General features: G+C 32.2%; 2 protein-coding genes across 2 annotated transcripts; one reads left to right on the top strand and one right to left on the bottom strand.

Annotated features, from left to right (window-relative positions):
• Window positions 1-9: 9 nt before the first annotated feature.
• On the top strand, window positions 10-12,804 carry LOC129790812 (repressor of RNA polymerase III transcription MAF1 homolog). Its single transcript, XM_055828547.1, has 3 exons — window positions 10-1,342; window positions 12,134-12,411; window positions 12,500-12,804. Exons 1-3 carry the CDS (start codon window positions 998-1,000, stop codon window positions 12,564-12,566), a joined length of 690 nt encoding a protein of 229 aa, XP_055684522.1. The 5' UTR covers window positions 10-997; the 3' UTR covers window positions 12,567-12,804.
• LOC129790813 (maternal protein exuperantia-like) lies at window positions 5,685-6,708 on the bottom strand. The gene is made up of 2 exons (XM_055828548.1): window positions 6,189-6,708; window positions 5,685-6,123 (listed from the first exon to the last, which is right to left on the bottom strand). The coding sequence occupies exons 1-2, from the start codon at window positions 6,285-6,287 to the stop codon at window positions 5,821-5,823; spliced, it is 402 nt and encodes a 133-aa protein (XP_055684523.1). The 5' UTR covers window positions 6,288-6,708; the 3' UTR covers window positions 5,685-5,820.
• Window positions 12,805-12,808: the final 4 nt, after the last annotated feature.

Genomic DNA, 12,808 nt, shown 5'->3' on the forward strand with positions numbered 1-12,808 from the left:
ATTTTTATCGACAACAGCGCTCCAATCTGTACAAGTGTTGACATTTAGAGAAAAATATCACACAAAGAAATACGCAAAAGTGAAAATATTTTGTTGGAAAAAATTTCCCATTTTGCCGTGAAAATCCAAATCATTCCAAGTTATTTGCAGCCGCAGCCAGTGCTCGAGTGTTACGCGATTGATTTGAAACAACCAGAGAAAATGTCTAATTACGATAAATTCTCAGATTCTGAACATTTATAGCTGTGCTATTTATTCCGTGCCCTCCATTTGTGCGCTCTTTTACCGTTTTGCGGTGCATTTTTGCCCCCTTCCGTCGAAGGCTCGTCGCCCCCCAAAACATCAAGGACTTTTTCTTCGCAAAATCTGCGAGAACTCTGTGAAGGTCAAGGACATTGGTGTGTGTTTCGTGTGTGTGTGAAGGACTCTCTTGAGAAGCGCCCCCCTGCAAGAGTACTGTGAAGGAGGGAAAGAGAGAAAGATTAATTTGGGTGTTGGGACTTTGTGTGCTCGGTGTTGTGCTGTAATGAGCCCCAAATTGACCAAATTGCGAGAGAATAAGCGCCAGAACGACAATTTTATTCACATAGCATCGATTAGGAAGAGACTTTGCATACATCCGGCCACGATGTTTAGAAATTTGCCCACAATCCCCCAACCAGGAGTTGCCGCCAGCCTGCCGAAGAAGCAATTTCTGCCCTCGAGTGCGAGATTCCCGGTTTGCTATTAAATCAACAAGAGAAAACCACTCCTTAACGGCGATATATTGACTCCTTTGCTACCAAAAGAAAAGGGTGTCCTTATATTAGAGGTTTAGTGGTTTTTAAAGTGTGTCCGTTGAAAAAATATTGCATCGTTAACGAGTTTGCGAAAAAGGTCGTATTGTTCAAAGAAAATAAAAAAATAAATCACAAAAAAGCAAAAATAAAAGAAAAAGCTCATTAAATTCACTGCAAAAGCTCAAAAGAAAAAAGGGAAAGTCAGAAGGGCAGAAAAGATGAAGTTGCTGGAGAGTTCACGCTTCGAGGCGATCAACAATGCGCTGTCCATCAAGAAGGGTGACAGCACCATTGTGGGGCGCATTGAGAGCTACTCGTGCAAAATGGTGAGTGCCGATAAGGCACTCTACAAGCGCTTCACGTCCGAGCAGGCTGATCTGCAGGCATTGTCGCCCCCGCAGACACTCATGGATCTCTCGCCGGCCTTCAGTCGTGGCGGCGGTAGCATGTCCGGCGATGAGGGGGTCATTCTCTGCGACACAATCTCGCGGAAGACCCTCTTCTACCTCATTGCCACCCTCAATGCTGCTTTTGAGCCCGACTATGATTTCTCCGACGCTAAGGTGAGTTGAGAAGTTCTGATAAGAAATTCTTAAGAAAATAGTCAGAAAATAAATTTTCCAATAAGCCCAGCACTTGATTAACTTGACCCTAGTCTCCCCTACTTGAAGTCTTCTAGTCTCAGCTGACGAATGAATTTATTTTTAGAGCTTGAAGAGCAAAATACAAACAAATGAAAAGAAAATAAATACAGAGACAGAATCTTTTTATTTTTTTCCGAAGCTCAAAAGCTGGTTTCTCGTGTCCAAAATGAATATTATCAAATCACTTTATTTACCGCTTTTTGGTGGTGATGTAACGCCCTCGCGCTGATGGCACTGAACGCTACATCTTATCAATGTTGAGACTGCAATTTTTTGCTGTGGAGCTACCCAGTAAAACATCTAGGTCCACAGTGGATCCACAATGCGGAACTACAAATACACCACCGTGGACCCAGATCCTGGAGAATTTTTTTTTTGGGTTTTCTTGCATTTTACATATTTTTAGAAGTATATATATATTTAAAAATGCTTAGTAAGCATTTTGTAAAAAAGTAAAAGTCTTAGAAATTCATAAAAATCAATTTATTTATATTATTCAGTTATATTATTAACTTACATACATTTATATACATAAAAGTACTTGTAATATATAATTTTAGCTTAAAATCTTTAAAATTTACATTTTTTATTACATATTATTAATATAATATTAATAATTTTTTTTTATTACAATACATCTTATCGTGCACTATCAGTCGTCACAACAAACACATATAAAAGTGTTCTTTAATTCTTTACACTGAAAAAATCATTTTTAATTCAAGAAATAGTTTTAAAAAAAAAGAGATCCTTTTTCTCTCAAAGTAATTAAATATTCTTAAGGGATTCTTTACTTTCACGTTCAAAATAATCAAAAGTTCTTATGAAGAAAAAGATCTTTCCTTACAAATTAATACAAGAATTCTATCTCCTTTAAAATATTCAAAAGTTCTTAAGAAGAAAAAGATCTTTCCTTACAAATTAATACAAGAATTCTATCTCCTTCAAATAACCCAAAAGTTCTTAAAAAGAAAAAGATCTATCCCTACAAATTAATACAAGAATTCTTTCTCCTTCAAAATACTCAAAAGTTCTTAAAAAGAAAAAGATCTTTCCTTACAAATTAAGTCAAGAATTCTATCACCTTTAAAATACTCAAAAGTTCTTAAGAAGAAAAAAAATCTTTCTTAACAAATTAATACAAGAATTCTTTCTCCTTCAAATAACCCAAAAGTTCTTAAGAAGAAAAAAGATCTTTCTTAACAAATTAATACAAGAATTCTATCTCCTTTAAAATATTCAAAAGTTCTTAAGAAGAAAAAGATCTTTCCTTACAAATTAATACAAGAATTCTATCTCCTTCAAATAACCCAAAAGTTCTTAAAAAGAAAAAGATCTATCCTTACAAATTAATACAAGAATTCTTTCTCCTTCAAAATACTCAAAAGTTCTTAAAAAGAAAAAGATCTTTCCTTACAAATTAATACAAGAATTCTTTATAATTAAAAATACTCAAAAGTTCTTAAGAAGAAAAAGATCTTTCCTTACAAATTAATACAAGAATTCTTCCTCCTTCAAATAACCCAAAAGTTCTTAAGAAGAAAAAGATCTTTTTTTAACAAATTAAGTCAAGAATTCTATCTCCTTTAAAATACTCAAAAGTTCTTAAGAAGAAAAAGATCTTTCCTTACAAATTAATACAAGAATTCTTCCTCCTTCAAATAACCCAAAAGTTCTTAAGAAGAAAAAGATCTTTTTTTAACAAATTAAGTCAAGAATTCTATCTCCTTTAAAATATTCAAAAGTTCTTAAGAAGAAAAAGATCTTTCCTTACAAATTAATACAAGAATTCTATCTCCTTCAAATAACCCAAAAGTTCTTAAAAAGAAAAAGATCTTTCCTTACAAATTAATACAAGAATTCTTTATAATTAAAAATACTCAAAAGTTCTTAAGAAGAAAAAGATCTTTCCTTACAAATTAATACAAGAATTCTTTATAATTAAAAATACTCAAAAGTTCTTAAGAAGAAAAAGATCTTTCCTTACAAATTAATACAAGAATTCTTCCTCCTTCAAATAACCCAAAAGTTCTTAAGAAGAAAAAGATCTTTTTTTAACAAATTAAGTCAAGAATTCTATCTCCTTTAAAATACTCAAAAGTTCTTAAGAAGAAAAAGATCTTTCCTTACAAATTAATACAAGAATTCTATCTCCTTCAAATAACCCAAATGTTTTTAAGAAGAGAGGGATCTTTCTTAACAAATTAATACAAGAATGCTTTCTCCTTCAAATAACCCAAATGTTCTTAAGAAGAAAAAGATCTTTCCTTACAAATTAATACAAGAATTCTTTATAATTAAAAATACTCAAAAGTTTTTAAGAAGAGAGAGATCTTTCTTAACAAATTAATACAAGAATTCTTCCTCCTTCAAATAACCCAAAAGTTCTTAAGAAGAGAAAGATCTTTCCTTACAAATTAATACAAGAATTCTTTCTCCTTTAAATAACCCAAAAGTTCTTAAGAAGAAAATAAATCATTTTTAATACAAGAATTCTTTAAAAGGAAAAAGATCTTTCCTTACAAATTAATACAAGAATTCTTTCTCCTTCAAATAATCCAAAAGTTCTTAAAAAGAAAAAGATCTTTCCTTACAAATTAATACAAGAATTCTTTATAATTAAAAATACTCAAAAGTTCTTAAGAAGAAAAAGATCTTTCCTTACAAATTAATACAAGAATTCTTCCTCCTTCAAATAACCCAAAAGTTCTTAAGAAGAAAAAGATCTTTTTTTAACAAATTAAGTCAAGAATTCTATCTCCTTTAAAATACTCAAAAGTTCTTAAGAAGAAAAAGATCTTTCCTTACAAATTAATACAAGAATTCTATCTCCTTCAAATAACCCAAATGTTTTTAAGAAGAGAGAGATCTTTCTTAACAAATTAATACAAGAATTCTATCTCCTTCAAATAACCCAAAAGTTCATAAGAAGAAAAAAGATCTTTCTTAACAAATTAATACAAGAATTCTATCTCCTTCAAATAACCCAAATGTTCTTAAGAAGAGAGAGATCTTTCTTAACAAATTAATACAAGAATTCTTTCTCCTTCAAATAACCCAAATGTTCTTAAGAAGAAAAAAGATCTTTCTTAACAAATTAATACAAGAATTCTATCTCCTTCAAATAACCCAAATGTTCTTAAGAAGAGAGAGATCTTTCTTAACAAATTAATACAAGAATTCTTTCTCCTTCAAATAACCCAAATGTTCTTAAGAAGAGAAAGATCTTTCCTTACAAATTAATACAAGAATTCTTTCTCCTTTAAATAACCCAAAAGTTCTTAAGAAGAAAATAAATCATTTTTAATACAAGAATTCTTTAAAAGGAAAAAGATCTTTCCTTACAAATTAATACAAGAATTCTTTATAATTAAAAATACTCAAAAGTTCTTAAGAAGAAAAAAATCTTTCTTAACAAATTAATACAAGAATTCTATCTCCTTCAAATAACCCAAAAGTTCTTAAAAAGAAAAAGATCTTTCCTTACAAATTAATACAAGAATTCTTTCTCCTTCAAAATACTCAAAAGTTCTTAAAAAGAAAAAGATCTTTCCTTACAAATTAATACAAGAATTCTTCCTCCTTCAAATAACCCAAAAGTTCTTAAGAAGAAAAAGATCTTTTTTTAACAAATTAATACAAGAATTCTTTCTCCTTCAAATAACCCAAAAGTTATTAAGAAGAAAAAGATCTTTCCTTACAAATTAAGTCAAGAATTCTATCTCCTTTAAAATATTCAAAAGTTCTTAAGAAGAAAAAGAATCATTTTTAATTCAAGAATTCTTTTAAGAGAAAAAAATCTTTCTTAACAAATTAATTCAAGAATTCTTTAAGGCCAAAAAGATTTTTTTTTCTTAACGAATTAACTCAAGAATTCTTTTCTTTTTCCTTCAAAATACTAAAAATTCTTTACAGAGAAATTCAAGTATTCTTTAAAGAAAAAAGGTTTTTTTCCTAACAAATTAATTAATTATTCTTAAAGGAATCTTTTCTATTCCTTTTAAAATACACAAAAATTCTTTAGAAGAATATTGAAGAATTCTTTAAAAGAAAAAAGATTCTTTAATTTCTTAACAAATTAATTAAATGTTCTTAAAAGATTTTTTTCTTTCTCTTCCGAGATACCTTAAATTCTTTACACAGAAAAAATCTTTATTAATGCAAGAATTCTTAAAAGAAAACGATCCTTTTTTTTATTTAACAAATTAATTAATTAAATTTAAAAGATTCTTTTCTGTTTCCGTTAAAATACCCAGAGATCTTTTTTTTCTACAATTAATTAATTAATTTACCCCTGGTGCGACCACCCAGATGATTGTTGCCATGCTGATAGTTCTTGTTGTTATCCTGATGGTTTTCACCATTGTGATGCTGCTGATTGTTTCTCTGATGATTATTTACTTTTTGAATATTTCCCTTGATGAAATTCTCGAAGTTTGTCTCTTCTGAAAGCGCCTTTTGTTAGTCTTCCGGGACACTGGCTTAATTATCTGCTTCTCTGGATCAAAATGACAATCAAGGAGATCCATTAGGTCCTTCTTGTCATCCTCCATGAGTTCCCGTAGCCCCGCAACGGCCACTTTGATACCATCGCGTTTGTCCTTCCCCCAGATGTCCTGGAACTTTGTCATGTCGAAGCCCTGTTCCGCCAGGAAACGTTGAAAGGTGATACTCCTCACACGATGAAATAGAGAATAGTCCTGAAGTATGTAATCGACAACAATCCTTAGAGAATACTGCCTGTCCACAATTGTTTGCTGCTCACCCAATTCCTAGAGGTTCTCCTCAATTGTCGTCGCCCTGCCCGTGATAACATGATGGATGACAACTGTTCGCTCCTTCTCTGTTCCTTCACAACTGGCATAACAGTCGGTTTTGGCTTCTTCTTTTTGCATCTCAGGTACAGAGAGCGTTTCAGCAACCTCCTGAGGAGCTTCCTTCACTTTATTACGCTCTCCTCCTTCCTCAACTTGCTGCTTCTGTTGCTCCGGATTTTGCTTTTAACCCTCCTGCTTTTGTACACCTTTCTCCTGAACAGCTGCTTCCGGATGCTGCACCGCAGCAACTTCAACATCTTTCTTCTTCACCTCAACATTAACTGGAGGGCGGCATATTCAGGATTTGTCTTCATCACTTTGTATGGAAGAAGTCGATGGTGATTGCGCGCAGCTAATCCCGCCGCCTGTCTGCCGGATTGAGATTCATGTACGGCATTACGCTTGTAATCTGCATCCACATAGACGAAAATCAAAGACATCACCCAAAAATAGAAAAAAATCGAATTTTTCGTTACAAAACTAATTATTTGTTAAAAATAATGCAATGAAAAGCTTAAAAATTTAGGGGAAAGGTTGCTTGATAAAACTTACATGATATTTAGTACTTTCCGGAGTATACTTTGGTGTTGTTTTACAGTCCGGGACGTCCGGGAAGAAGAAAAAAAACATAACCTAAAAATATGAGAAAGAATATTAGGATTTTCATGAAAATACCTTGGATACTAGTTTATCCTCCACCACGCAATCATTCTATCACCTTTTATACACAAGATAATAGAAGAAAAACATACTTACAATGCTTTTTTCCACCAAAAATTGAGAATTTCCATCACAGCGATTGCAGCGTCCCACCATTTTTGCACTTTTTCCACAAACACTATCGCCGCGCAGATATTTGACGGAAACACTAAAAAAAATTTCCGAGGGATACCCAAAGTGGCCAAGAGATGAAAGTTCTGTGACCAGATTTGAAATCTCTTGGCCACTCTGGCATTAGAAAATGAAAGAAGCAATGTTTCCGGAAAGATTTTTTTTAAATTCCCACTGATACCCGGAATGGCCAGGAGATGAAAGTTCTGTGATCAGATCTGCAATCTCTTGGTCAATTTGGCATTAAAAAGTGGAGGAAGCAATGTTTCCGGGAAGATTTCGAAACTTTTTCCACAGATACCCAGAATGGCCAAGAGATGAAAGTTCTGTGACCAGATTTGAAATCTCTTGGCCACTCTGGCATTAGAAAATGAAAGAAGCAATGTTTCCGGAAAGATTTTTTTTAAATTCCCACGGATACCCGGAATGGCCAGGAGATGAAAGTTCTGTGATCAGATCTGCAATCTCTTGGTCAATTTGGCATTAAAAAGTGGAGGAAGCAATGTTTCCGGGAAGATTTCGAAACTTTTTCCACAGATACCCAGAATGGCCAGGAGATTAAAGTTCTGTGACCAGATCTGAAATCTCTTGGCCACTCTGGCATTAGAAAATGAAAGAAGCAATGTTTCCGGAAAGATTTTTTTTAAATTCCCACGGATACCCGGAATGGCCAAGAGGTGAAAGTTCTGTGATCAGATCTGCAATCTCTTGGTCAATTTGGCATTAAAAAGTGGAGGAAGCAATGTTTCCGGGAAGATTTCGAAATTTTTCCACAAATACCCGGAATGGCCAGGAGATGAAAGTTCTGTGATCAGATCTGCAATCTCTTGGCCACTTTGGCATTAAAAAGTGGAGGAAGTAAGGTTTCCGGGAAGATTTCGAAACTTTTCCCACAGACATCCAAAATTTTTAGGCCAAATTGTTAAAAATAAGTGCAGACCCTAGTCAAACTGTGGAGTTACAGTGGATCTAGGATATGCATTTTTGAATCCAGGATCTGGATCCACGGTGATGTATTTGTAGTTCCGCATTCTGTATTCACGGTGGACTTTGGAAATAAGACTACTGTGGATATACTGTGCACCCACTGTGGAGTTACTGCAGGAAATACGCCCACTGTGCAGCTACAGTGGACGCACTCCACACCCTGGAGTACTTGTGGACTCCACAGCCCACTTTACTGGGTAATCTCTGAAATTTGGATTTTATAAGGTGATAAACAAACAAACAATTGTTTTTTTTTGGGAGGAAGTGAATAATTAAATTAGAAAAAAAGCAACAAAATTTTATATTTTTTAAGAAAGACGAGAATCAAAAGAATGAAGAGAAACTGAAATTGTTTGATTGATCTTAAGAGAAACTTTGTTGATTACGTAACTAAACAATTTTAGGATGAAGCTTCAGTGTCTTAAGAATCTTAGGAATACTCAATAAGACACTGCTGAAAGACTTACTAGGCCCTTACCTTAGAAAAGAACTTACCTAATTCAAGTTAAATCTAACAAATAAATCTAAATTACGACATAAATATGAAAAGTCTTATAAGAAAAAAAAAAGATTTTATAAGGGAAAATCCGAATCTTTATGGGTCAACCCAATAGAATTTAAAATATAACAAAAAATTTTCTGATTGGCTGATAAATTCAGCAAAGCATTCCTATTGGCCAATTTGTCTCATCTATGAAACTAACAAGAGAAGGAGCCTCAATGTAAAGTTAATTTAAACATATTATAGCTTACTTTTGTTTCATTTTTTTTATATTTAACTAGTCAACCCGAGCCCCCAATCACGTATGAGCAAACTCCACCTTAAGCTATAAAAAGGGGGCGTATATTAGTAGGGGGGATGAATAATACGGTACCCCGAAAAATTCTAAAAATAAAAAAATCCCGTTATCTGACCCTTCAGCAGGTAGAAAATGGGAAGAAATCAATTTTTCTGTGGGGGCGCTATAAAAGGGGGAAGGGGGCGGAATCCCATATAGCGCTTGCAACTCGTATTGACCCCCTTTACCCCCCTACCAAATTGCATCAAGATCGGCCCAGCCGTTTAGGAGGAGTTCATGTGCCACAAACAAACAAACAAACAAACAAAATTTTCAGCTTTATATTAAGATTTAATTATTTTTCCTTTGAATTACTTTAAAAAAAAAATCTGACAATCCTATTAGTTTTTTTCTTAAATAAATTTTTAATATTCAAGATTAGGTATTTCAATATTAAAATTAAGAATCTTTCTTTGAAAATTCAAAAAAGAAGAAAAAAAAAGAAAACTGTGAAACTAAGCTAATTTGAAAAATAAATCAAGAATTCGTGCGAAAAAATGGCGGGAAAATGAATAAATATTCCATCTCTTGTTTTCATTTTAAGTATAGGGGAGAGCGGGGTTAAAAAAGTCACTTAAGGGTTTAGAAAAAGCTCAAAATATCATATTTCCCAAACAGATAAAGCGAAATGTAAAGTCCAATTCTTTAGGATATTTCTTGCCCTACAACTCTTTCTAAGATCATTTTGTTCTATCTAACTAGGAAATATGATATTTTAGGCTTTTTCTAAACCCTTAAGTGACTTTATTAGCCCCGCCCTCCCCTATATTTTGAAAACATGAAAAGTTTATCAAGAAGTTCTTCGCACTTTGCCTCATGAATTAAATCACAAGCACACATATACATACAGCTCGTTTTCTTTTATATTATTTGTGCGACCTCGCGGTCTTTTCTGTTTTGCTCTGTGATTTTTATTGCTTTCACAGGAAAACAAATAACTGGGTTTTATTTTATTTTAAATTCAAAGTAAAAAAAAAAGAGCCATCAGTGCTCGCAAAGTAATGCTTCGCACTAGAAGAGAGACTTGAAATAGAATGATTTTGTGACCTCTCTTGTGTGCAAGGAAGAACCGCAATGTTTGTTTGACATTAGAGAACTTCTTCTGTATGAGGTCATTGACTTTCTTCTAATATTTCGCTGAATTTTAATTTTATTTTTGGGGAATAAAATTAAATTTTGGCGGGAAAAATAAGGAAAAGAAATTAATATTTTCATGAAAATCTTTCCTTTCTCAATTTTTAAATGAAAATTTATATTACTGAGAATGAACTTCGAAAGAGAGATTAAGTGTGAAAGCAGCGCTGATAAGAATGTGGTGTTATCATGGGGAAATTATTGCTTAATTCATATTGATTTCCTCGTATTTAAGCTCTGTTGCTCACTGCTCATTATAGACAAGCATCGATGAATAAATTTAAATTTCCCCGCGAAAACCTGCAGAGCAATCTATTTTTGTATCAATCTATTTTTAAGAATAATTCTTATCTTTTGCGTCTTACGCATGACAAGGTGTTATTCACTGTCAAGATGTTCCGACGATACAAACAGTTTAAGAAAAAAAAATTTAAGTAATTTGGACAATTGGTTCATTTAGAAAAAATAATGTGAGGAGGGATGGAAAAGGAAACTTTCGTGAGAGAACTTCATGCGAGAAAGTCAATTGAAAGACAAACAAACGCAGAGAGAAATTAATCGTCACATCTCGCTACAAATGTTTTTTTTTTTTCTTTTAAAAACTTTACAGAGAAAATAAGAAAATAACACGAAAGCCAAAGGAAATTGAACAGCTTTTGTTTGATAAGATTTTTTTTTATCAAGAAAGCTGGATTTAAAGGATTTTTTACTACCAATGAAATAAGCATTTATTCTTGTAAATTTTTGCATTTAAAGAGAGATTATTTGAATGAAATTAATTTAAGATTCATTCTGCATTAAAGAAAAGAATACCTAATTTATTCTATAAAAAGTTAAAAAATAAAATAAAATAATAATTACAGCCTAACGGTTAAATGCCAGCAGTTTAGCTGAGAAAATTTAATATGAATCTTTGGTAAAAAATTTATAAATAAACTTGTAATTAAAATTTTACGGCCAACTTTGAAAAAAAAATCCTTTTTTAAATAGTTTTCTTTATCAAAAACAATTCGTTGAGTGACGAATTTACAGTTGTTGTTCAAAATTTATTTATTCAATTAAATTCTAACAAATTCACATTGATTGATTGAACTCTAATAAAAATTCTAGTTTTTTTTATCCTTTTTTTTTAAATAATTTTTATCCTTTTGATAATCAAGAAAAAAGTACTAAATTAAAGAAAATTTACAATTTCCCCTTATTCTTTTCTTGCTTCGATATTAGGGAAACTTTCTCCCTCTTCTAGCTGAAAATAGCCTTCAAGACTCTCTTATTGGATAATATTTTATTTTTAATTTTTCCCCTCACCGAAAAATCTCAACCTTGCAAGAAAAAAAGATCGCCGGAGCATAAAGTTTGTTTCTCAAGACTTTCACTTCCAATTCAATTTTTGGTTGCAACTTTTGTATAAATAAGAAAATATTGTTCATTGAGATTACTCAATATTGAAGTTTGGAAGTTTTATTATTTGATGTTCCATAAATTTATTGAATATTCTTGAAAAAAAAAACTTTTTTTAAAAATATTTTTGTTCTTGACAAAATATTTTTTTAGAAAACTTAAATAAATTATTAACTGGACTAAGTTTTGATTTTCCGACGCTGACCGGGGCTAAAGTTAATTTTCCAAAAATTTCAATCACATTTACGTCAGCTTCAAAACAAGTACTAAAATAAATCCGCAACATAAAATTTAAAAAATAAATTAAAATCTAAACAAATAAAATGTAAAGAACGTGTATAAATCTCCCTGATTGATTAAATAAATTCGAGAAAAAAGATTAATTGGTTACCTATTTAGGGGAATTAGCTTTGATACCAGCTTGATTATTTTCTACTTGAAATTTTCTTTATTTTAAATTCTACATTTTAATATTTCAATTTTAAAGAAGTTTAAGGGCAAAGAAACTCCTTCCAGCTCATTTTAAAAGCTTTGTTTGTAATCAATTCTAGTATCCTAAAGACAAAAAAATTCGAAACGTCGCTGAATGCATTAAAATGTATGCATTATCGGCTTAGACCACTTTTTCCGAAGACTTTCAAATAAAAATCGATCATAAACTTTCTGGTGCATTTTTACCTAATCTAATGATTCTTTTGCAGAGCCATGAATTCAGCAAGGAGCCATCCCTACAGTGGGTAATGAATTCCGTGGAGGCCAATTTGTCGGCCGTAGCTGGTGAGCAATATCACGGTCTCCGTTCGGCTCTCTGGTCCGCCGTGGACGATGAGATCAGCCTAATGGATTGCGATATCTACAGCTACAATCCGGATTTGAATTCTGACCCATACGGGGAGCCCGGATGTCTCTGGTCCTTTAACTATTTCTTCTACAACAAGAAGCTCAAGCGCATTGTTTTCTTCACATGCCGTGCAATGAAGTTAGTTTCCTTCTCCTTCCTTTTTTTGTTTTTCAGGAGACTGAGAGTTTCTTTTTATTTTTTATTAATGTTCTATTTGTCCCTGCAGTGAATTCTGCGTTAGGGAGTCTGGGACTTCAAGTGACATCGCAATGGAGGATGATGATTACTACTAAAAATGAAGAAAGGAATCATCGTGACGTGATGGAATTTGTTTATTTTTTTTTCTGCAACTTAACAATTTTTAACACATTTTTCTTTCCTTTAAAATTTCTCTCCTCGTGAGAATTTCTTTTTCTATAATAGTTCTTAAGATTTCCCACAATTGCAAAATTGAGGATAAATTGTCCTCCAGAAGTTTTTTTCTTTACAATGTGAATGTGAATTAATTTGAACAATATAATCTTCTTCCCTGCTT

This window comes from Lutzomyia longipalpis, chromosome 2 (genome assembly GCF_024334085.1).
Source record: "Lutzomyia longipalpis isolate SR_M1_2022 chromosome 2, ASM2433408v1".
Classification (NCBI taxonomy): Eukaryota; Metazoa; Arthropoda; class Insecta; order Diptera; family Psychodidae; genus Lutzomyia; species Lutzomyia longipalpis.